Genomic DNA, 26848 nt, shown 5'->3' on the forward strand with positions numbered 1-26848 from the left:
GAGATGACTAAGTCATGGTTGTATTATGGATACACAGTAAGCGGTGCTGCTCTCTCACGGGCTTTTAAAACTTTGTCAAGGTAGGAACTGGGGAGGAGAGAGCATTATTTAATACAAAAAGATAGAAGTAAACTAATCTCCTCTTGGAAAACCGTAACAAGTGATAAAATCTATGGTAACCACTGTGACTGCAAAATGTGTACATGACTGTGCCTGAAATGCCCGTGACTTGCATTCAGTGAGGCAACAGCTTAAAAAAAGATGACTGTCACAAAGCACCTAGACACACACTGCGGACGAGTCACACTGGGCTTACACCTCAACGCTGACACACACCATCATCTGTTGTGCTTGGCTGAGGAATAGCAAATGCACATGAGAAGCTCCCACACACCCGTCACCATGATCGGGTGACTAAAATTACATGCACCACAGTCTCCTTCCCCACCCCGCCTTCAACTCAGGGGCGGCCTGTGTTGAAGTAAATGCCACCCTTGGAGTGTCAGAGGAGACGGCGTCAAGGACAGGTTCAGAGCCGCCCTGAATTTTATCACACACCGAGACACTTGGCACATGTTGCTTGCAATCACAAAACTTTATTTTAAACTACCTGTTAAGTACCCAAAGATTAAAGTTCAAAACTCAAAATGGAACAGAAAAAGAACATAAACAGCCACAGCTGTGCACATCCTGGTCGTTCTAGTGGCCCAAGACAATTTCTACTGATGGCCAACAGGGCGGCACGGGCTAAGGGAAATCCAAGTGCCTGCCACTATTGTGGTGCGTGGTTACCTCCTAGGACCCATCCGTGGCTTTCCCATGGATGGGCCTCTCAACTAAACTACCAAAGCACTACCTAGTAGTGTCCACTCGTCCCAGAAATACTAAATAACAAGGTGAACTGCTCACCAGAATAGTGCCTGTCAGTGGTAACTCAGTAATGACTTGTTAAGTGAGAAATGGCTTTATCTCCACTTATTACTCTCCTGTCTCCAAAACTCATAAGCAGCCTGATCAAACCCCACTGGCTGCTACTCGTCTGTGAACTTGATTCAAACAGGAGTAGCAGAAAAATTAACTTAGGCTTCAGCTGAAAGCTCTTCAGTATCCTAAGGCCATGTCTGGGCCACGATAAATTACCTAGTTATCTACACACTCGACCACACAGCCGAGCCTTGGGGAAATGGGGAGGATGGGGGAAAGAGAAACCCACATGGCACACACTGAACTCCACTCTGGCCACACTGGGGATGAGTTTTATTTTTTGCCTTGTTTCACTTTGCCTTGATCATCCACTTTCTTGATGGCCGCCCGGATGGCCTCCTGGTCACCCAGGAACTGGTGAGGCCCAACAGCATGCAGGTTCTCATCCAACTCCAGCAGAATGGGAACCCCAGTGGGAAGAGTGATGTTGATGATGTCATCATCTGAGATACCTGTTGGGCAGGAGAGAGGACATGGTGTTAGCAGACGAACCTGGAGGAAGGCCTACTGCACTGTCTGCACACTGAACTTAAGTCCCACAATAATTTCGTGCCTAAAACCACGCCCCAAACCATGAGGGGTCCCCACTAGGCTTCCAAGACACCAAGAAATTGAAACAAAGCTTAGACAGTGCTAAGTCTGAGAATTGGATGTTCCTTCTGGGGCAACTCGTTCCTGGCCGTTTCTTATCTAAAGCTGAAGAAAACAGAAAATTGTCTTCTGAAGGCCAGTCTTAAAATCAGGGCTTTTCTTTCATTAAGCACAGAAACTAACTCACTTGATTAGAATGTGGTTGGTTTTCCAGCACTTAATGAGTTTGGGCTAAACCGAGTGAAGCAGGACTTCTCTCCTAGAGAGCCACGAAGCACAGCTCAGAGGAGCAGGAAAGGACTTTACAGGCCACCTGGAAACGAGGCCTCTTCCTCCTATTGCCCGAACATCCCAACTGCTAAGGGAGGAAGGTGTGTGCGTGGGACGGGCCCTTTGATACCTGAATGCAAGCACATTATAGGTCATCCACCTTTGTCTACAGGAGGAGGAGCGGCAGGAGCTGGGGTTGTATAATTTTTATTATCACAACTGCTTTTAACTTAAACATCTAGAATCCTGGCATCATACTACAGGACAGTACTTTTCTAAGCACTTATATGTTATGAAGCAAATAACTCACGTATTAATCACTGCCAGCCTATGAGGAGATAAGCTATTGTTTTCTCCAAGAATGAGTTGTAGCACAAAGAGCTTAAGAGAACAACTCAAGCTCACTCACAGGGTAGATGGCAGGGCCTGGATTCAAACCCAGGTACCCATAGCAACTAAATCTGAGTTCAAAATACGCCGAGAAAGTACAGAGAAAAAGAGTCAGAGACCAGCAAATTAAAAGGCAACAAAAGTGTTCAAATCACCTACTTTAGCCAGGCGGTGGTGGCGCACGCCTTTAATCCCAGCACTCGGGAGGCAGAGCCAGGTGGATCTCTGTGAGTTCGAGGCCAGCCTGGGCTACCAAGTGAGTCCCAGGAAAGGCGCAAAACTACACAGAGAAACCCTGTCTCAAAAAACAAACAAACAAACAAACAAACAAACAAACAAAAAAAAAACCCAAATCACCTACTTTAAAAACCTACCTTTAATTCTTCTCTTTTTAAAGTTTTGGTTAAACTTAAAAAAGTTTTGGTTTTTCTTTTAAATTTGGTTTGTTTTGGGGGGTGAGGTTGCAAGGGCAGAGGGCAAATTTGAGGGGACAGGAAAATAAGTGGGATTGGAATGCATGGTGTGAAATCCACAAAGAATCAATAAAAGTAGAAAAAAAAGCAACCCTCTCTTTAAGGAAAACCCATGCCTTTCTAGCCCTGTAAACTCGAATAGCCGGCCTCTCCTCTGTGCTAGCGGAAAGGATCCAGCGCAGCAGTTCTGAGGAGGGCAAGGGCTTGTCTTTACTTGGCAGTGGCAGAATAAATTATGACAGTTAGCTATAAATGCCCCTTGTTATTCTAATTAGTCGCCGGTCACAACTGTGTGTAGCCGCCAAGAATCACAGAATCACCGCACTGGTCCCTACTGATGGATCAGCTCTTTATTACCCAACTTCACGTCCGGCCAGCAGAGCTACCTAGTGATGGCTATGCACAAACTGCCCCCTTCTGCACAGCTCTGGAGCCACGGGAGACTCCCAACTTCAGGAAGCCGTGTTTCTGCCAAGCACACCGCCCCAGGCTTCAACATCCTATGCAGTCAGGGAAGGAGCCTTCCTAATGAGACATTCATATTCACTCACTCATACTCTCTCTCTCTGACCTTGCATTTATAAAGAGGCTGTGGGGTAGAAGACATGGCTTAAAGGAGAATAATACAGGAGAGAACGCAGCAATGTTTTCCCTTAAAGAGAATGCAGCCGAGTCACAGCTGGGCCTGCCAAGCCCCTGCCTCACACTGCATTACACAGGATCACCACCACAGACAGAAGAAGCTGGCGAGAGCAGACACACTCAGCCCAGGCCCCCGGCTGCCCGGCAGGGAGATGCCTGCCCCAGATTCTCAGAGCCCTCTGACTCCATCAGTGAGAAGCCAGCTAGCTGTCTTTACAGCAGCTGCCACATGGCTGCCCTGGAGGCTGGCAGGACAGTAGGTTCGACAGCGCGTGGACCAGAGCCAGAGGACCACTCAGGGTTAGACCCACTGCCGCTCACTCCCAAGTCCAGGGGAAGCCCTGGAGGCTGTGGCGCCCAACCTGCCCAACCCCCCAGTAACCAACAGCCTTTCAGATAAACAGTACTTACTCTCTTGGGCGGCTTTTACCTACAGTGAACTACCTCATCATACAATGGGAGAGGATAGTCTCTTTCGGCATCAAAATTCCTTTGTTTTACTTTTAATAGGCTAGGAAAGCAAAGATACCTTAGAGGCCTGAGAAACAGGGGAACACTGAGTAGTACTGTTTCCACTCAGCCACAGGCACGGCTTTGTGCTTCTAATCGGCAAGCACATTGCTCACTGACCTGAAGAGATGGACTTAGAGATGTATCTAATCCATATATATTTCCTCTATATAACTCAATTCATTAGCTGATAGCTAGTAAAAATGTCTGACATGACTCAAGTGAGGGTGTGTCTGTGTCCACCAGCATCTCACACTAAACTGTGTCAAGAGACAGAACTGTGTGTGAGTGTGTGGGTGTGCATGTCTACCAGCATCTCACACTAAGTACATCAGGAGACACAGAAGTGTGAGTGCACATGCATGTATATGTCCACCAGCATCTCACACTAAAGTGTGTCAAGAGACACAAAACTATGTGTGTGTATGCATGTCCACCAGCATCTCATACTAAAGTATCAGAAGACACAGGAATGTGTATATATGTGTGTGTGTATGTGCGTAAGCATGTCCACCAGCATCTGACACTAAGTGTGTCAGGAGACACAAAAATAAGAGAGAGAAGAGAGAGAAGGAAGAGAGAGAGAGAGAGAGAGAGAGAGAGAGAGAGAGAGAGAGAGAGAGAGAGAGAGAGAAAGTCCATGTCCCCCAGGATCTCACACTAAAGTCTGTCAGGAGATACAGGACTGCGTGTACATGTCCACCAGTATCTCACACACACTACAAGGCCTGCAACCACTGACCTTACCTAAGTTCTAGAAGACAGGACCTTACTTTAAGAAGATTCAGCATCACACTTCTAGTCACCCTTCATAGGAACTATAGCTAGAGGGCAATAAATAAGAGAATGAAGTAACAGGCACCTAGGTTAGAAAAGAAGCATGACCATCCATCTACAGATGACAAGACCACCCCCTCCACACAAACACACTCAACAATGACAACTAACAGTGTAAACAAGCTAAGTTTCACGATCTACCACCAGCACAGAAACCCACATGAAAGTGAAATCGAGCAAACAATCCTGCTCACAGTAATATAAGAAAGACTCAAATCAGAATCAATTAGCCAATGAATTAAAAACTGGAACTGGGACAATGTAAAAGCATGTGACTTAAAGATTTCATCTAGTTAAAGAAATTCTGTGTTTATGGACCGGAAGGCTCAGTCAGTAAAGTGTTTCCTATGTAAGCAGGACAACTGAGTCCCCAGCACCCAAGGAAGACGCTGTAGATGGCAGTACATGTCTGTCACCCCAGTGCTGGAAGAATGGAAACGAACTGATCTCCAGAAGGCACTGACCACCCTGACTGGCGAGTTCCAAGTTCAGTGAGAAAACTGCATCAAAAATAAGGTGGAACCAGGCGGTGGTGGTGCACGCCTTTAATCCCAGCACTCAGGGGGCAGAGGCAGGGGGATCTCTGTGAGTTTGAGGCCAACCTGGTCTACAAAGTGAGTTCCAGGACAGGCTCCAAAGCTACACAGAGAAACCTTGTCTCAAAAAACCCAATCAATCAAAGGAACAGTGAAAGAGGAAGATACCCGAATTTCACCTCTGGCTTTTACACACATTTGTGTGTGTGCATGTTCTCTCTCTCTCTCTCTCTCTCTCTCTCTCTCTCTCTCTCTCTCTCTCTCTCTCTCTCTCTCTCTCTCATACACAAACACATACCCACACACCCACCCACCCACCCACACACACACACACACCCACACACACACACACACACACACACACACAGAAATGCACACACACAAAAGATGGCAATTTTTCCTAGGTTAATGTATAGGCCCAACACAATCTCTAACAAAATTTCAATTCTTTGTATAGAAACTAAGAAACTCAGATTTCACAGGGAAATCCAAAGCACTCTGCATAGCCCAAATACGAAAGTGAAAAATTCACAATGTTTGCTCTCAACACTTACTAGGAGTCTACTGAGTTTCAAAGTATACAGTACTTGCAGGTGGTACACGGTTCTCACATAAGGACTGACAACAGACTGATGAGAAGCGAGACTGAAATCAGCCTTACATTTTCAATTGATTTCTAACATGTGTACTAAGGCAATGAAGTGCAGAAAGAATAACTTCTCACAGGATATGCACACACAGATGTTAACTTAAAACTGGAGCAGAGATCTAGCTGAAACTACAGCCTGGCCCCGAGTAAACATGGGGAAGAGCCTCGTGGCCTTGAAAGAGGGCAATGTTTCTTAGACGACACCAAAGCACAGCATCACAAAAGGAGAAAAACGAAACCTGTGTGTAAGACTGTCTGGGGTTCAAAGGACACCATCCAAGAAGATGAAGACAGCACAGAGAATAGGATAATTTTATTTATTTATCTTTGCTATATCATAGCGACCTGCATTTAGACTACATAAAGAACTACTATGCCTCAAAATTAAGACAGTGCCTGGGGGAGCTGGCTCAGTGGTTAAAAGCACTTACTGTTCTTCCCAGTTCAGTTCCCAACACTCACTGGGCAGCTCACAACCACCTGGGACTCTAGCCCCAGGGGATCCAACATTTCTGGCCTCCCTCAGGCGCCCATAATCTTGTGGACTGGGCATGTCATCCCAGTGGCAGGGCTTGCCTAGGATGCATAGGACCCAGGATTCGAGCCTCAGCACTGCCAAGAAAGTAATTTTAAAAAATAAGATCTTCATTAAAAAAGATAAAACAAGAAATTAAAAAAAAAAATGAATGACATAATGAAATAATAGGCAAAATATCTGAACAGACATTTCTCCAAACATAAACCATCAGAAAGCACTAGAGAGATGGTCAGCATCCTTAGTTTTCCTGGAGATGCAAATCCAAGCCACAAGGAGATAACATTCTGTGTCAAGGAGATGACTACAGAAAAAGTCAGATTATAAAGAAGCATTTCCACAGATGCACAGAAATTATAACATAGTATAAAGTCAAGAAGTCAGAAGGCTGTAGTCTCTTTGGAACACAGTCTGGAAGTTCTTCAGGCATATGCCTAAGAGAAATACAACTTATGTTCACATCAAAAGTTATATATAACACCTCACAGCAGCACTACTGCTAATAGCCAAAACTACCACCAACCAATGAACAATAAGTCATCTAAGAGTACAATGGAATATTAATTTTGAACAGGGATAAAGTACTGATGTATGCTACAATATGGATATGCCTTGAAAACACTCTAGTGGGAATATAGATTTTAGTAGTGTTTGCGTAGAACCCACAAGACCTTGAGTTCAGTTCCAAACAATAAATAGTTTTTTTTTTTTTTTTTTTTTTAAAAAGCCAACCATAAAAGACTACTTACTGTACAAATCCATTAACAGATAACATTCAGAGCAGATAAATCCACAATAACACAAAGTTAACTGCTGTCCAGGGCTGGGAGAACAAAACATTGACAGAGGAGGAACAGAGTTTCCTTTGGAGGAAATGAAAAGTCTGTATCTGCATTTAAATCAAGTTAAACAAATTGGCTGCCTTACATTATTTTATTATCATTACTTCTTACGATGAAGACATTCAAAATCCTTTCTTCTAGTTTTCTGAGTGATCCAGAACATAGCAGCTACTGCTGTTCCTCTATGCAGCAATACATCACAACTTCTTGCTCTGATACAGCTGTGCTGAGTACCCCTGGATCAATGCTGTCCCCACTCCTGCCTTCTAGAATTAATTGTGCTGATGGACTGATGATTGTGACACAGTCAGTCCTTCGTGTCCGCTGGATCCTCACACATGGGTTCAACCAGCCACAGATGGAAAATGTGGAAACAAATGCATCTGTACCCAAAGAACTAAACCTTCCCCTTGTCAGTCCCCAAACACAGATCAACGCTTCACACAGTTCTAGGTGTCACAATACACTGAGGGGTGAGCAGACGTGCATAAGTGATACACAATACACTGGGGGGTGTGCAGACGTGCATAAGTGATACACAGTACACTGAGGAGTGTGGAGACGTGCATAAGTGATACACAATACACTGAGGGGTGTGCAGAGTGCATAAGTGATACACAATACACTGAGGGGTGTGCAGACGTGCATAAGTGATACACAATACACTGAGGGGTGTGCAGATGTGCATAAGTGATACACAATACACTGAGGGGTGTGCAGACGTGCATAAGTGATACACAATACACTGAGGGGTGTGCAGACGTGCATAAGTGATACACAATACACTGGGGGGTGTGCAGACGTGCATAAGTGATACACAATACACTGAGGGGTGTGCAGAGTGCATAAGTGATACACAATACACTGAGGGGTGTGCAGACGTGCATAAGTGATACACAATACACTGAGGGGTGTGCAGACGTGCATAAGTGATATACAATACACTGAGGGGTGTGCAGACGTGCATAAGTGATACACAGTACACTGGGGGGTGTGCAGACATGCATAAGTGATACACAATACACTGGGGGGTGTGCAGACGTGCATAAGTGATACACAGTACACTGGGGGGTGTGGAGACGTGCATAAGTGATACACAATACACTGGGGGGTGTGCAGACGTGCATAAGTGATACACAATACACTGGGGGGTGTGCAGACGTGCATAAGTGATACACAGTACACTGGGGGGTGTGCAGACGTGCATAAGTGATACACAATACACTGGGGGGTGTGGAGACGTGCATAAGTGATACACAGTACACTGAGGGGTGTGCAGACGTGCATAAGTGATACACAATACACTGAGGGGTGTGCAGACGTGCATAAGTGATACACAATACACTGGGGGGTGTGCAGACGTGCATAAGTGATACACAATACACTGGGGGGTGTGCAGACGTGCATAAGTGATACACAGTACACTGGGGGGTGTGCAGACGTGCATAAGTGATACACAATACACTGGGGGGTGTGCAGACGTGCATAAGTGATATACAATACACTGGGGGGTGTGCAGACGTGCATAAGTGATACACAATACACTGGGGGGTGTGGAGACGTGCATAAGTGATACACAATACACTGAGGGGTGTGCAGACGTGCATAAGTGATACACAAATACCATGTCATTTTATGTAAGGGACTTGAACATCTACCCACAGATTTTGGTAACTGCAGGGTTGTCTGGAACCAGTCCTCTATGGTTACTTAAGGACAACTATACACTAACGGTCAGTTACATGTGGATTACAGCTCAGTAAAGCTGTTAAAAATACTAAGCAGATCCCAAAGGCTAAATGAGCCTGTTCAAATCACAAGATATTAAGGCTATAAAAATGAACCGTTCTTAGACTCAGTACGTCAACCCTGGTCATCCACCTTATCCACTGTTGTTTCGAACACCGAAGGTGACAGAGAATGTTTTCAGTTTTGCTCTGCTCTGGTGAAAGGCTAGGTACTAACTGGACACCAGTCCCAGTGTTTTCACTGGGAAGGGGGAAGAGCAGGTTTGTTTGAGCTCAAACCCAGGGAGCACGGGCCAGGTTTAGAGGTACCTAGAACACACCACGTGGGTCTCAATGGTATGACTTAGACACAGCTGGATCCAGCAGGCTGAGTCCATGGCCCAGGCTGGAGTAGTTCATGACTCGTTTTTGTGTGAGTCCACTAAACAAAAGCTCCTAGACCATAGTATGTCACTAACAAAGAGAGCTTTAAGAAAAAAGATGGATGTGTTTTCACATTCCATTTCAATAACTCCTCAACCCATTCGCATAGTAAACCAATTACTTACAAATACTTAAAATACTTAGACAGGTTAATAATCAGGCAATGAGACTTAAACAGCTGATATTTTAAAATAGCAAATTAAGAAAAACCACAGGGAAGCCATTACTTGGTACTAAGATTTGGCATATACTAAATGCTTCATCCCAAGAGAGCTAAGTAGCCAAACTCCCAAAGCTAGAACAATGCAGCTGCATGCAGTGCAGCCAAAGTGAACTAGCACAAGAGATACTCTGCATTATACCAGTAAACAGGTATTCACTGGGACATCAAACAGAAGCTAAAATCTGTAGCCAGACACCACATCCCCTGTCTGGTAACTAGTCAAGGTTTTGATTTTTTTTTTTTATTTAGTCATTTATTTTTTAATCACAAGGCCTCATGCAGCCCAAGCTGGTCCTGACCTCACTTTGTAGCTGAGGACTCTGAATTTCTGATTCTCCTGTTTCCACCTGCCAGGAGCTGTGACTCCAAGCCTGCACACCACCACACCCAGCTTTGCTCAGTGTGGAGATCAAACGGCAGGGCTTCATGCACGCTAGCCGAGTGCTACACCAACTGAGCACATTCCCAGCCTCCAGCTCATACTTACTAGAGTCCAAGAACGGTTTATGGAAAAGGCACCAAGTCTTTACTCTCTATCTTCTTTTCATCACAGTCCCTCTGGAGCCGTCTCTTCATGTTATATATATATATATATATATATATATATATATATATATATATATATATACACACACACATGAACACACACACACACAAACACACACACACCTGGTGTCTTTAGCATTTAACAAAGTAGCACAGGCTTGCCTTGACATTGAGATCTTCTACCCCAGCCTCTGGAGGGCTGGGATTACATCCAGGCATGCACTGCAGTACTTACACCATCACCACAACTAGTTGAAATGATTGAAGTATTTCAAACAAGAAATAATGAAAGTTTAGGGAAAAAAAACCAAGGGAGTAAATCCATACCAAAAATGGGAAGAAATTGAAACAAACTTATTTATGCCAGAGTAACTTCAGAAAGCCAACTCTGCACCTACAAGCGCCCCCTTCTAAGTCCCTGTAGGAGATGGGACACAGGACACACACTATACTCTGATGGCAATGCTCCACGCACTGTCTTCCGGGAGAAGTGCTTGAACACGCCGGGCTTCTGGCAGGACTAGGAGTTCTTTGAGAACTCTGCTCTACCTGTTCCTCTGTGACTCTGGCTCTTCAAGCAGCGCCCCACTGTAAGAATATAATCCGTGCCTGTGCATCTGAGAGCGGCGCTTTCAGGGGCTGCCTGCTAGGATGCAGGAAATATTTAGACATATGGTCCATCAAAGACACCAAGTCCATCACAACTGGATTTGCCATGAATGCACTTTTTACATGTGATTGAAGGTTAAAAGGAATAAAGATTCAAGATTCGGCAGAATAAAGCTTTTGCGTGAGAGTACCCCAAGGAAGGTCCTGCCGAATGCATTTTCGGTGAAATTTCTGGAAGATTAGAAGGAGCACAATAGATCTACAGCAGGCAGGACCTTGTGTGTCTCACTCATTCACGTGTACTCTAGCCCCTGGGCCAAGAGCAGGATTTGAATCACTGGGCATACAGTTGAACTGAATGAATTCTAACTTTCTTGGCTTTCAAGTTAAGTCCAGTCTTTACTGTTGAAGTCCTGATTAAAGGCTGTTCCCATTACGAACTGAACAAGAAAGGAGGTGGGGGTGGGCTGGGGGGGGGGCGGTTGGCCAGTTCTTAGCCTGGAACAAAAAGTTGTTTATACCTAGTGTTAATCAAGCCCAAATTAAATGTGTTCTGGGTGTTCTTTGGCTTTTCTCTAAATTGCCTACAACTCTTTTAACAGCAGGAAATGAAATGAGAGAAGAAGCATTCATTGGGAACACAGAAGGGTTTGTTACAGGACAAAAGGAAAACCCATATTCTGGGATTAAAAAAAAAAAAAACAAAACACCTCCAGTCAACTCTTTCTATTGGGAGATTCCACCCGTTACCCACCCAGTCTCCTGCTGGACCTGTGTGATAAGAATTCTGTATTCTTCTATTATCAGTAAGGGATCAAAGAAGAGCCCTGGTACTTTACAGGTGACCATACAACTAAATTTAATTTTAGGTCCTTAAAAATCTTAATTTCACATACGTACAACTTAAAGACAGATTGGGGGAAGCAAAGAAAACAGGGTATTAAACACTGTAAGCTACCAGCTGCTGATTTAAAATAAAGTGAGAGAGAAATTTTTTTTTAATTTTATAGTTAAAAATCTTATGATATTTAAAAATAGGGGCTACTACAGATTTGGTAGGTTTACATAAAAAGAAAGATCAATTCTACCACTAAGCAACTATTTGCCTCCCAGGAAAGAGGGCTTGAACTCATGATTCTGAAAATATCACACTAAATGCCAAAGGTGACAAACTCCTGGGTCGCCATCGGCAGGCCACCAGCTCCGCTGACCTTTCCTCCCATTTCTCTCATCTCAAGTCACCATTTCTCTGCCTTGCTGTGTACGCGGCTGCACACAGCTCTCCAGGGACAAAGTCCAAGTCTCTCAGAGATTTCTCGCCTGCCACTCTCTTATCCCAGCCTGCGACTGCCTAATCCTGTGCTTACACCCAGACTAAACAGTCCATTTCCTCCGGCAATGTGCAGACCACAGCCAACATGGTTTGGTACCCAGCTTTTTCCTTCAGTGTGGAGCAGCAGGAAACAAACAGGAAGTGACTATGCCAACCACAAGAAAAAGAAACACACGCCTGTCTGGATCTGTGCTGGACAGGATGCTCTTAGCTCTCCAGCCTGTGTTGGAAGTTTTCTTGCAGCTTAGTGAGGAGTGTATCTGAGCCAGGCAGGGGTGGGACCTGCTTTAACCCGGGCTTACTGACAACGTGCAGGGTATTTACTTATGCTTCCCCAAACCAGCAAAGTAATCCCAGGAGGAATTTTCTTACTATAGAATATCCCATGCCTTGTTTTGTCTTCTGAAAGTATTAATCCTTCTCAGGTTAAAAGTAAAGTGGCCTCAAGGTCACGTACAATTTACAAGTCAAGATTCTATAGAAGTCACTTGGCAGCGTACAGGCCAGGGATGCTATATAAAAGTCACTTGGCAGGGTACAGGCCAGGCTCATCAGTCAGGAATAGGACAGCATAGATGTTGCCTCAAGGTTCCTACGCTGACAATCCTCAGGTAAGAATGTTAGCTAACTTCTAATCAACAACAGCTGTTGTCAACTGAATCGTCTGCATGCTTTGGCTCTGAGAGGTTCATAAAACTATGCCTAGACTAGATGTTGTAAGATGCGGGGTGTGTGAGTATGTGGGGGGAGCAGATGAAAGCATAATGCTATACAATACGGTGGCAAATAAGGGTCATAGGTCTGCGATGAAGAGCCATTATTAGAAGGGTTCACCATCTATATAAGTAACAGCAGCAAGACTAACAAAATACACAGTTGGGACAGGTGTAGTTCAGTGGCAGCGTACTTGTCTGGCAGGTGTAGGTGTGAGGTCCTGAGTTCAATCCTCAGCATAAAAAAAAAAAAAGTTAAGCAACCTCTTCCTTCCAGCATCTTTCATGTAACTTCTCCTGAGGAAGGACTGGAAAGGGTGCCCCTGGGCTACTGACGGCTCGGAGGCTGAAGAGTGGGCACTGAGCAGTCCGGAAGACTGAGAATGGTGAGTGTGCAAAGACACAGGGAAGTGTGCTAAGTAACCTTCACTAAGTCTACTGCCAAGCACACTCGGTGGAACAAAAACGAGGTCCCCGTTATGGGCACTTCACTAGCTGGATATGCTGAACAAAGTAGGTGTTTTCTGAAGAATTTCACTACTCTTACCCTAAATGTGTGAAATACAGCTCTGTAAAGTTTTGCATCTAGATGTATAAACACCTGCAGTGAGGACGCCCAACAGCCCTGCATCCCCTGCCCCCAAGTTCCCCTGCCACCATGCTGCCTGCCTTTTGCCACACATCTCTGCCTGGTCCTCCCAGCCTGGTTTCTTTCCACATGCCACATGCATGGGGTAAGGCAGTACACAGCATTCTCAGGCACGTTTCTTTCACTTAGCATGATGTAACGGAGTCATCCATGGTGCTAGGGTGTGAAAAGCTTGCTTGTTTTAATTGAAGTAGTTCATTAAGCGGAGCACATTACTGATCAGTGATTGATCCCACGAAATTATATATATATCACATATGTATATCACATATATATATATATACACGATATGGAGACAGGAAACAACACAACAAAACCTAATACTGAGCTACTGCTTCTCGGGGAGCTAAAGCTAAAATATTCAGGTTTCTACATGAAGCAAGATATCTATGTAAAATGTCTAGGACTAGGCTTGGCAGGAAGCATGGGCTCCCAAAAAGGCCTCTTTGTACAGCTGTGCCAGGGAGTGCCATTCACAGACCGCAGTGTTACAATGGTAGCAGTAATTAAAGACTCACTTCCTTGCATTAAATCCCCTTTTTAAAAAAGCGGTTCATCGGGCTGGAGAGATGGCTCAGCCGTTAAAGGCTAGGCTCACAACCAAAAAAGCGGTTCATCTCCTAGGGGTGCTCTGGACGTGGCTGCTCACACTATAATGTTTTAAATAAAGAATAATCAAGGAAAGAGCTATCTTTCAGGAAAAAGTTTAAAATGAAAAAATCCTGTTTGCAACCCTGTGTAGAAGCTGAGCAAGTTGGATTTGGGGCAGGGTTAACAATTCTGACTGAAGATAACGGTCAGTCGGTCATCATGGCCAAGTTACCTGAGGCTTCCTGGGGTGACTTCACTGGGACCTGTCTTCTAAGCACAGTGGGGATCGGACTGCAGTACCAAAACAGGAGAAGCAAAACAGCACCCTAAGAACCAACAGCCACACAGCGGAAGCACACACACACACACACACACCACCCCTGGAGATCAGAGAGCAGCTGAGCGATGCGCGTGCTTCTAAAGAACAATACTATAGCTACTTCTCTAACTGGGGTCACCACTGTTCCCATGTCCGAGTTAGTTCTTAAACAATCAGACAGTGGGTTTAAAATCAGGAACGTGCTTTATGTTTGCCAAGCAGTTTAAGGACAATATGAGAAGTTTCCCCAGTTCCTTGCAAGACTCTATTTCATAGGGGAAAAATTTTACACAAATATTAATACCTACAGAAAGCATGAGCAGGAATCAGATGCATCTACAACAAGCATTTTTACCTTAAAAAAATTAGTGTAAGCAATTTGGCAAGTTTTGTGCTTACAAGAAGTATGCATTTCAAAGACAATCAATGCTCATGAATTCAGATTAGTCGTTAAGTCTAACATTAGGAAAATATCAGTAAAGTAAGGTGACTTTATAATTTATTGTCTGAGCTGGGGCAATTCTAAAAGCAAAAGGTGGTAGCAATTACATGAAGATAATGACCATACATCTGAAATGGGTTCTGTGGGGCAGGTTTCTACATGAATGAGGTAAACTGCCATAATAAATACACACACTCCGATTGTTGATTCCTATGAGAGAGTCGAGATGTCCCCCCTAAACTAGGTGAAATTCATTCAATTTTTTGGAGAAAAGCTAGGTTAAGAATTTATCAAATAGCACATGAAGCTCTATAAACATAACCTTCTGAAGAGTCAGCATACAAGACAATAGAAAGGTTGGGGTTCCTGTATCGGTGAGTGGATATGTCCAAACTGCTGAAACCCCATCAGAGTGACAAAGGTGACATGGAAGAGACACTGTTCTTCAAGACACCATTTCTTCACACCTGGGAAGATACTGAGGCTTAATTCTTCCCTGTGTGTTCAAAACCAAGGCTGCGGGAAGCCACCTAATTCCACACCTCCGTCATTATGTATCCGAACGTGGATTAGTTTTGTTATTGTGCACTCAGAAACCTTTTCGTGTGGCCTCACTTTCCACAACCTCACACTGTTCCAGTTCTGCAGCCTCTCAAGGGAAAGCGAAGCAGCAGGAAGGAATGGTGAGGCAGGGGATTCACCACCAGCCAGCCGTGGCCAGTGATGAGGCAGGGGCATGTGGTGCAGGACAAAGGGACAGCCTCAGGATCAGTGATGGGAGAGCAAGAGGGAGAACTGTCACCCTCAATCACTGGCACCCCAAAATGGTGAGCCCAAAGTCCTCAAGAGTTCTTGTTTAGAACACAACATCAAGTGACTGAAATAAATTGAGGCTCTGGTCCTCTCCAGGCTTTTGGCAGAGATGCGTCAATAAGCCAACTGCTGTTTTACTTCCCTCCCCTCTAACATTCTCTCAGGCAGTGACTAAGCCTCCTCGTCTGGAAAACTGGAACAAAAGAACTGCTCAGGAAATCCAGGTCTGCAAACACAGCCCCGAGAGTTTGAAAGTGGAAGAAAACAGACAAACCTGAATTCTAGATAATTTACTTAAAAGGCTCAAATAAATGTATTCTCAATCCTTAGCCTCTTCATTTTACAGCAGAAACCACGTGGCCCTTCAGATCGGAGCTCGTCAAAGTGCAGAGCTCCCAAAGCAGCAGCTCTCACCAGGAACTGCTGAGAAATGCCAGCTCTTAACTGTACCTCTTGATTCTGAAACTTAACCCACAACTCTGTCATTCTGAACCCCCCACCCGACTGGCGCACACTGACCTCTGAAACCTTCTGCTCTAGCCACGATGACCATAAAAACTACAGGAGTTTTGGTTTATGGGACAGTGGCTTCTTAAATATGAAGCGACAAGGGGCACAAAGAGTGAAAAGTGCTGTCACTTTCTAGAGGAAGACCCAACTGCAACACTTAGCAAGCTCTAAAAGCAGGATGGAAAGCCGGTACCTTCTAGATATTTCAGGAGGGCTCTACTGCTGTTCCCGTGAGCAGATATCATAATGGTTTTGCCCTTTAGTATTTCAGGAGCAATCCTGTCCTTCCAGTAGGGAAGAAGTCTTTCCAGAACATCCTTCAAGCTTTCTGAACGTGGCAGCTGATTCAGGGGCACGTCGCACACTGTATACCTCCGGTCATTGTAAATCTCGTGGAAGTAAGGATGAGACTCATCAATGGGAGGCGGGGTCACGTTGTAGCTTCTCCTCCAGAGTCTCACCTGCTCTTCACCATGATTCAGAGCCATTTTCTCCCTGTTGAGACCAATCAAGGCTCCATAGTGACGCTCATTGAGACGCCAGGAGCTCTCCACAGGAACCCACTCCTGCCCCAGCTCTTCCAGGATCAGCCAAGCTGTGTGAATGGAGCGGTTAAGCATGGATGTGAAGACGAGATCAAACTCAAAGTTCAGGGCTTTAAGCTGCCTCCCACAGTTCCGGGCTTCCTCCAGTCCTTCGCTGTTCAGTTTCTGGTCCACCCAGCTACAAAATCGGTTCTCCTTATTCCATGCCCCCTCTCCATGTCTCAGTATAATAAGTCTGTGCTTGGACATGCTGGTGGCTGAACTTCCCCGGTGTTCTCAGTGGGATGATGTTCAAGAACAGGAGTATATCTAGAAAGAGAAGACAAAAAATACAAATTATATTCATTATTCAAATGACTGCCCAGTAATGGAGAACAATTACACACCAGCCAGTTTCTAAGATAAACTGAAATTCCTTTGAACAGTTTTGACGTCAAACATCTGGTGTTCATATACTATGGCACGTACAGGCACACTCTTCAGATAATTACAGACAGCCCTGCTGACTTAAAGTTTCTGATGGCTAGATAGTATGTTAATTGTATGACCTAAAATGACAACACTCCATCCTAATGGTGTGTTTCTACCCAACAAGTAGGCAGTTAATGTTTATTAAGGAGAGGACAAAATACATGAGTTACAGATCTCCAATAGAGTGGCTGGTGGCTGGGAACGCCCAGCTCCCGGCAGCTGACTCTACACGGAGCATCCTCCTCCTTTGGGTGTTCAGTGTTTTTTCAGTCTTGCCTTATTATGAATGTTCTAAACATGTTAACTCAGGGAAGCACCGCATCTACGTCATACACCTCTCTGACAGGTGGCAACCAACTCTTTGATGCTACCGGCTCACAAATCTAGGGAACGGGAAGGCACTTTGGTTCAACACTCAAACAGAATTATAAGTGGCCTCAGCTAGAGCAAATGTGGTAGTCACTGAAGTAATTTTTCACCTGCTGTTGGCAGGAATAAATCCGGATGCAAAACAAGTTATCAAATGTAAGCAGCTGAGAGATGCTGCCTGTAGGAATAGATTAACAGAGCAGGTCTGCGGTAGTGCAGAGAACCCCACCCATTAGAAGGCCCGCCGCCTCCTCCTCCCCCTTCCTGTAGAAATTCTACCCACATCAGCCACACACTGTGAGGAGAAGCTAGCAGAGTTGGCCAAGCAACCCTAAGGCAATTCCGAACTCCCTTATGCTGTTGCTACTACCTCAAAGATCTGTGGGCCTACTCTGTCCCGTGGAGAACCTGGAGACATGGCTGCACCAGACTGCCTCTCATGCTGGGCACAAGAGTGGGTCATGACTGACACACACTGCTCAGTTGGCACCTTCCATCTCCACCCCTGGTTTTTCCACACTGGGGAGCAAAGATTATATGAACAGGGCCTGGCTTCTGCCATTCTTGGCAACTTCCAGTAACTGGAGATTTTCAGTCCTGCTTGAGCTGAGATTCACCCACGGTTATATAACAACCAGTGACAGAGTTCACTGGAACCTGTATCTAGATTGCACTCTTTTTTTAGTAATTCCTGGAGATTCTGAAGGGAAAAAGTGTCAATAAAATACAGCTTCAGGAATGGGGTGGTGGTGGCTGAGGTGGTCTGTAAGTAGCTGAAATGCTACAAGAATTAGAATTAAAATTTCTCTTTTTTGATGAGCATCAGGTTTGAAGCTTTGGTGAATATAGAGGAAGGGCAAACCCAGTGCCTAGAAGAACCAAGCTCAGGAGCAAGCACCTCACAAGGCTGGGAAACTGCAGGGAGACTGCACAATGCCTACCCTCTCGGCCTTAGAAGGGCATCAAGGTGGCAAAGAGGATGAAAGTCTTCCAAGCAGCGGCTTTGCCAGGTGACTACATGCCCAGGGCATAATCACATAGATGAAGCTCCAGCTTCAAGGATCTTCATCCGGGAAAGACCAAGCAATGAATTCATGTGGATGGGTGTGGTACACAGAGTTTGTGTGTGTGTGTGTGTGTTTTCTGTCAGCATGTACATCTGTGCCTGGTACCCTCAAAGGCCAGAAGAGGGTGTAAGGACCCCTGGAACTAGAGTTACAGATGGTTGTTAACCACCATGTAGGTGCTGAGAATCGACACCAAGTCCTCTAGAAGAACGCCAGTGCTCTCAAATGCTGACCCATCTCTCCAGCCCCAAGAAAGGTATTTTTATACTCCTGTTTGAAAAGCCTCCATCGGCCAAGTAATAGAAGCTCCGGGCCCATTGAAAACCATACTCAATCTTGTAAATCATGTGTTTTGTTTTGTGGGTAGGAAATGAGAAGCATGCCATCAACTGTTCCTCTACTTCAGCCCTTAATTTGCCACATCAAGCATGAAGCCTCCAGGCTAAAGAGCTAGTGAAAGAATTTTCCCTTCAAATGAAGAAGGGTATCATCTTAGTGCTAACTGACCAGTTGACAATCTAGAGTCACTTAGGAGATGGGCCTCTGAGCATGCCTATGGGGATGACCTTGAATGTGTAACTGAGGTTAGGAAGACTCACCCACAGTGGGTGGGGGCATTCTCTGATTGTGACCCATGACTATATATGAAAATGGAGAAAGGGAACAGAACCCTGGCATGGATGCATTAATGCATTGTTCTGCTCTTGACTGTGGGTGGAATGTGACTAGCTGCTTCCTGTTCCTGCTGCCTTGATTATCCTGAAATTATGGACTGTAACCTGAAATTGTTAGCTAGATAAACCCTTTCTCCTTCAACTTGCTTCTGTCAGAGTATTTTATCACAGCAATGGAACAGAAACTAAGACAGGTGTGGTGGACAAATTCTATGAGCAACACTTCTCAATCAGTTTTGGATTACAAATTATATCAAGGGAACCAAACGAGGAGCGACGGCATTATCAGTACCCAGATACCGACCACCGAGCTTCCCGGTATCTTAATCTGCTACAACTGCTTTTATGTTTTTTAAAAAACAATTCTGATTTACTTTTTACTGAAGATATATATATATATATATATATATATATATATATATATATATATATATATATATATATATATATATATATATATATAGTGGAGCAGAACAGCCACAAAACTATGCGAGTACACACGTTCCTTCACGCTGACATACAGGAGGTTAGCAAAGGAGAAAGTAGGAAACCAGACCGTCTATCTCAGGTAAACCAAACTTCCTGCTCTCCGGCGTGGTACTATCAACGCATTTCCTACTGAACTAGCTGGTGAGCATGGGCAAAGGCACTGCTGAGCTGGCAGCCTTTAAGACAGCTCTCCGTACTGGCTAAAGCTGGCCTACCAAATGTTCAGCAATAGATACCAGACGCTCATCAGTTTGACAAGTTCAAGGCAGGGGCTGCGAACTCCAGCATCTACCAGTAAGACTGACGTGAGAAGAAGGTGCCACCAGACTACGGGCAGTGGTCAGAATGGTGGTGAGTTCCGATGACTGTATGAGCAGAGTGGAGGCAACTCTTAGGGAAAGATGGCGCTTTCCTGTAGCCTGTGTTCTTTCTTTCTTCCTCAGCACAGGGCAGGGTGTGTGTGTGTGTGTGTGTGTGTACCAAATTTATGATTTATGGGTACATGTGGCTATGGCAGGTGTGTGCGCTTTATGTGTGTATATGTGCACTTGTGTGTATATTGGCCCGAGGTTGCTGGCCAGGTGTTTTCCTCTATTGTTTTTCACATCATTATTGTTGAGACATGACTTCGTGTTAAACTTGGATCTCACAGATTAAACAAGACTAGCCGGCCAGGAAGCCTCAGGGATCCTGTCTCAGCCTCCCCAGTGCTAGGATTATAGGCGTGCACCACCAAGCCTAGCTTTTTTTACATAGATACTGGGGATCAAAGCCAGGTCTTCATATTTGCATAGGACTACACCATCTCTCCAGTCCTGGACATTATTTTCTTAGTCCTCTAACTATGGATGCATGCCTTGTCTACTCTACTGAAGTGATTTCTCAAAAGACTATGATTAGTCACTTTTACACGGAGACCATCTTCTCTCAGGGCCCATGCTGCTCTGGCTCCTCTGAAGCCCATTATGTCCACAGGGGAAAATCTAGGATTTCTGGTACTATTTCCTCCAGCTCTCCCACTTTTACATCCTGGTCTCAGATCTTTGTTTTATGCTACCCCCACCTATGTTATAATGCTGCTGGCGCAGGTAGTGGTGGTGGTGCAGGTGCTGGTGCAGGTGGTAGTGGTGCTGGTGCTGGTGGTGTTGATCTTAACCACAGCAGTTAATTCAGAGTGCATGTCCCGACCTTCAGCAACTCTTCATGCAGTAATTTCTATTATGCCCATTTGACAGATGCAGAACTGAAAGGGAGAATTTGCCTAAAGCAACATGGGCTGTAAATGGCAGAACTATAATTCAGTATCAGCTGGGCCCCAAGGACACATCCATGCCCTGAACCATTCTGCTACACTGATACTGAAACCCAAGGCTCTGACCTCAAACCTTGACACCCCAATTTTTTTCTCACTATTTTCAACACATTAAAATTAACGATTCATATACTGAAAGCCCAATCCTCATGAGCCTTCCCAAACCAATCAATTTATTCAGTTTTCAAATGTGCAGAAATATGATTTGGGCACAGCACAATGGTAAGCCTGGGAGGAACACGACTTCAGCATCGATTATGTCTTCAAAAACACCAGTGTGGGAAGATGTACATGCTTGTGTGTCACTAAAAGTGAAGGTAATTAACATCATTATAAGCTTTTCATTCATAAAAGAGGAAGAGCAGGAAATGAGAGATTATCTCTCTCTTCATGGACATAGTATTACTTAAGGTGGATTTGGAAAGATATTTAAATTTAGATTGATATAAAAAAAAAAAGGAATGAAGTTCTAGCCTAAGGTAACAACCAGGAACAGGTACACTGAGAACAGGAGGCCCATTCAATACAGCTAGAGTTACAAGTAGGTGACTATTCATCCTGATTTGCCTACAACAGAATTGCTTTACGCCTTTCCTTCCCCAGGATATTATTACTAAGGCCCCTTTCACACCCAAGTGTCCCATTTGGAAAATTATATGGTCACTCTGTATAGGGCATAATGAGGAAGTAGGTGGAGACTAGTCTAGAAAGATAAAACTGACTAGAGGCTGGAGGAGGACCTTGTGCCAAAGAATGCAGACTCTTCTATAAATACTGAGACAACATCAAAGGCTTAATAGCATGAATTTGAGGACCAAGCAGCGTTTACACTCACAGAGAAGTGCAAATATTAGTCGTGAGGAGTTTTGCAGTAACCCTGGTAACGTACAATGACAACCTGGACCAGGAAGATGGCTGTTAAAAAGGAAAAAGAAGATCAGAGACGAAGAAACTATAATTTAACTGAGACGCTAAGATGTCAATAATCCCTGTAAAAATCCAAACTGATTTTTTTTGGCTTTGAAACTACATGATCTCTGTCATAACTAAGTTACAATTGTATAATCTTGTCTCTATGGCTGAAAGTATTTATCTATATGTAATGCATATGTGAGTAAGTATGATATAATTTGATGATGGCATCAAAATTAGAATTTCATAGCATTTTCATGCTATATATTTTTATTACTAGGTCAATTTCATCAATTTAAAATGCAAAAAAATCCAAAATCAAACAAACAAACAAAAACCAAAAACACCCATTTATATCTGTGGTCTATACAAAAATAATGGACCAGAGGCTTTAGTATGCAAATCCCTGCCTAGCTAGACCCCATATTTGGATGTGTTCTTCACACCAGTATTTCTGGCCTTAATCAAGTATCCCCTCACAGAGGACAGTCCCTACATTATAAAATAGCCACCTTATACTGAGACCCTGTTTTGAAGAAACAAAACAAAATCTAGAAATAAAGTAACAGAAGGAAAGATTAGAGAGGAGAAACCTGAACAGATAATATGTGTCCATCATTAAGCCACATAATTTTGCATTCTTTCCTCATCTGTTTACAAATTAACATTGCTAGGACTTTGCTTCCTCTTTCAAGTGTTTGAAAAGTAATATACACGCAAGACTCATGAAAAAATGGAGAAATCACAGTGTAAAACGGAACCTAAAACTTTTATTTTCTTCTATTTTCGAAATAGCAATGATATGTCAAGTAATATCAAATAAGGGACATGGAACCAGAATCATGTCCATCCAAAGCCTACTTTTAAGAATTAAATATCCCACACTACCCCAGAATACTCCTAAGTTTTCCTCAGTCCAAATCCTTACTGCGCAGCTTTCAGCAACTTTACTTCCCACTGCACAGGGGATTTAACTTTAGGGAAGATGAGCCGGCTCTATTTGAGGACAAAGAGAAAGACTACCAAAGTCTCTAATCAATTAAAAAGGAACAGTTCTTGAGGCAAATGAAACCCAGAACTTAATTCCGTCGAGTTTCAAGCTTAACAAAATATGCCTTCCCCAGACTCAAGCTCAGTATTAAAAATTCAAACAGGAGTCTTAATGGCACTTAACACCTATTCCTTCCCTAAAGGCTGATATGGCACCTTTTCCATGTGTGCAGTTCTAAGAGCACCTCTGCATCAGATGCTGCCACTCACGGTGTCTCAGACACTAAAATCTCCCACCCTTCAACCTTACATCTACTAACAACCCCCGCAATGTGTTCCAATGGCAACACTTTAGAGCAGGTAGATCCCCCTTCCAGGGAAGAGATAACACATGTGTGGTACTGAGATGTGGCTTCGTGGTACTTGTTCCAGCCTGCCTGGAATCACCAGTGTGTGTGCACAACACCCACTCAAGATACTTCCCTAAGGTGGTATATTTGTCAATACAAACTGTGTCCATCAAATCCCAAAAGTTCAGTCAAAAAAACTGGGCAGAAGCTTATGGACAGTTTGATCATGAATATATTAAATTCTTGGGACTCTCAGGTTCCATGTCCACATGAATAACAAAACTCTCACTCTCTTAGGGTCTGTTAAGAGGCAGAAAGGGCTAGGCTTTAACTAACTCATGAAGACTGGCATAGACCGAAGGCCGGTCAAAGTGATTCTACTGGGCTGACGGTATGAAGATGCTCAAAATCTAGAAACAAAGTAACAGAAGGAAGGTTAGAGAGGAGAAACCTGAACAGAACAGAGGAAACTGCAATCGAATGTGGGTGAAAGGGAAGGCAGGATGAATTGTGCGGTCCTAGAAGCACACCAACTACTGTTAGGTTCTGCAATCCAAATGTGTTAGTAAAGAGATCAATGTTAAATCTATGGTCTATAAAGGATTTTATCACCATATTTTCTTAATGAAGGGATTTCGTTACTGATATCTTTTGATCCAAGGTCTCACTATGTGGTCCAGGCTGGCCTCAGTTTTGTGGCAATTGTCTTGCCTCAACCTCCTAAATCCTGGGATTACAGGAGCCTGGCACCATGCCCAGAGAGTAATACCTTTTGTTCTGTTTCTCCACAAAAATATTACTTCAGACTTGATTTCAATGTCAAGAATGTTCAAGAAGCCACCAGTACAACCTTTTTTGTTCTCTGTTCTCTAGACACACAAAGCTGGATTCATGGATGGTGAATGTAGATGCATCAATCACTACTTAAACTAAAACAACCCTATTAATCTCAACAAACCATAAAAGGCAAAGAGGAAGAGAAACTAAAAACAAACAATCCAAACACTAATAGTGGTTGCTTCAGAGTAACAATATTACAAATGACTCTTTTTTTTTTGCTACATTATACTTCTATACTCTCCTTTAAATTTTTTTCTTTTTTCCTCCCCCCCCCCCTTCAACAATGATCTGCTTGGTTTGGTTCAGTTTAAATATGGGCACAAAAGAACACGGCCTTGAGGCTGGGCACTTTTATTTGATACAGACGTTATATAGCATTCAATACAGTGAGATTGTCTAATCATCTTTACTTTTAAGTAGACTTTAATGAGGGTATGGGCTTCAGAAATATAACTTCTGCTTTTTTAAAGATAGGGAAAATCAAAAGTCAGCATTGAAATCATTTGTTTAAGATCACTTAAATAGTAACTAAAAGACAGGGCCATGGCTTCTAATTCATTTTTTTTTTTTTTAAAGCTTTTCAAGACAGGGTTTCTCTGTGTAGCTTTGGCATCTTTCCTGGAACTTACTCTGTAGTCCAGGTTGGTCTCAAACTCACAGAGATCCGCCTGCCTCTGACTCAGGCGTGCTGGGATTAAAGGTGTGTACCACCGCCGCCCAGCTTAATTCACTGTTCTTTAATTATGCCATTTGTTGGAATTGTGTCTTTTAAAATTCCAACACTATGCAGGGAGTATACATAGTGTGTGAGTTTGCTACAGCACAGGAAAATGGGTAAAACCTGTCTCTGGATTCAGGGGAAAGTGTTAGAGACAAATTGACACGGTTTCTGCTTTTATTATAGAAACATCAGTCCCTGTTGGCAAAATGTAACAGTTTGCTTTTTATTTCCTTCTGAAGGAGTCTGAATTCTGTTAGTTAAATTTCTAGGATCATTCACAAGCTATAAATCCTTCCTAATTTAGAAGGGAGGGAGGGGGTCATCCTGCAAAGTCTAATAGTGAACTTAATTACAATTTTGAATTGCTTTTGACCTACTGTAATGAAATGCTGGCTCCTACCCTCTAGAACAAAAGGAATTACACTTTTTGGACATGGTGGTGGCGGTGGGGTGGTTTTAGTGCTCCCCCGAACCTGTAATTTGGCTCCTGAGATCACTACTTATGAGACTTCTTTGCCTTCCATGGCTTTTTCCCCCTTCCCCTTATTAACTTACACTTTTAGGGTCAGGTCCGCCGCCACCTACACACGGTGCAGAGCCCTGCTTCCTTCCAGGGAATCTACTAGCAAAGACAATCTGCCACACCGTGTCTGAGCCGTCCAGGAGGTAGAGTTCAACATTCCTAAAAGCCACCATCACTCCACCGGTGGGTTCGTCCTCCAGCGAACAGAATGACTGTTCCTGAAAGACGCATTCTGAGAAAGGGACAGCTGAGATCTGGGGAGGTGGGGGTGGGGTTCCGTGAGGGTCGCCGCTTGACGGGGTGGAGCAAGCATCAGATTCCCACCAGATACTAAAGCCGGGCAGGACAGGAACTGGCCTTCTCACCGTAAAAGACGCCGCCACTCGGAAAAGAGACTCTCCCAACTGTAACATTCTACGACGAAACCACTCACCTGCAAAGAAACCAGGAGCAGCGGCCGCTCCTCTGCGACTCCGGGCCGTGGGAGCCAGAAAGGACTCATCTCCACCTCGGGCACCAACGCTCTTTTCTAGCCCAGAAGCCAGAGAAGGCAGGACCGATGGCGCTGTGTATTGGAGGACAGAACTGTCACTCACCCACGGCCCCGCCCTCCCATCCGCGACCTGGGTTTCTTTCCGTTTACCCAAAGCCCTCCGGTAAGAAGGGAGGTTTTGATTGGTCTAACGAGGAGACGGACGCACAGCCAGACCAATAAGATAATAGCTTCGGTGTGGGTGGGCGGGTTTTGGCCATAGAGAAACAAACCCTGGCGCGTCTCTGGAGCAATTGAGAAAGCTGAGGCGTGCCAGGAGGCTCAAAGAACAGTTTGAAGTTGTAGAAAGCGTGAGGTGTCACAGGAAACACCTGCCGTGAAGATCGGGGCCGGCTGAACCGTGGAAGAGACGAGGTGATATTTCTTTTAGTCAGCGGAAAATTTCAGATTCTACCTGGGCTGAACCCAGGCGATTCTCACGGCAGCCACGCGTATTTAAGCGTTGCAAATAGAGATGAAAATGAAAGCCTTTCAAGTGTCCGATTTGTAGACGGTAGTTCATTCTTACATTCTCCAGGGAAGAGAAACGAATAATAGAATATCCTAAAAAATTCCCAGAACGGGACCTGGCGAATGGGGCGGAATTGGAGAGAATTGTAAACGTGGAAAACCAGTTTCTGTAGAGAAACCTATGAAAATGCCAGCTTGTCTTTCGGAGCTGGCACCAGAGCTGGAAGCATCTAAACAGGCTTAAACTACCACACAAGGTTTGAAGTATGTGTGTCAGAATTTGAGGGTGGATGAGAAAGATAAGAAATGGTATGTTTGCTTGACCACACGGGAAAATCCCCCTTCTTGATTTCTAAAAGCAGCCCTGCTTAGTATTTAGTGCCTCCTGAATTTTTCCTGGTTAA

At 44.2% G+C, this 26848-nt stretch overlaps 1 protein-coding gene across 2 annotated transcripts; it reads right to left on the reverse strand.

Annotated features, from left to right (window-relative positions):
• Positions 1-576: 576 nt before the first annotated feature.
• On the reverse strand, positions 577-26081 carry Bpgm (bisphosphoglycerate mutase). Of its 2 annotated transcripts, none has more exons than XM_006990377.4 (3): positions 25875-26081; positions 16372-17032; positions 577-1436 (listed from the first exon to the last, which is right to left on the reverse strand). In XM_006990377.4, exons 2-3 carry the CDS (start codon positions 16970-16972, stop codon positions 1258-1260), a joined length of 780 nt encoding a protein of 259 aa, XP_006990439.2. In that variant the 5' UTR covers positions 16973-17032; positions 25875-26081; the 3' UTR covers positions 577-1257. The 2 variants fall into 2 exon arrangements, with proteins under 2 accessions (XP_006990439.2, XP_076422659.1); XM_076566544.1 differs by lacking the exon at positions 25875-26081 and adding an exon at positions 25474-25663.
• Between the last annotated feature and the right edge of the window lie 767 nt (positions 26082-26848).

Source organism: Peromyscus maniculatus, chromosome 3 (assembly GCF_049852395.1).
Source record: "Peromyscus maniculatus bairdii isolate BWxNUB_F1_BW_parent chromosome 3, HU_Pman_BW_mat_3.1, whole genome shotgun sequence".
NCBI classification, from domain to species: domain Eukaryota; kingdom Metazoa; phylum Chordata; class Mammalia; order Rodentia; family Cricetidae; genus Peromyscus; species Peromyscus maniculatus.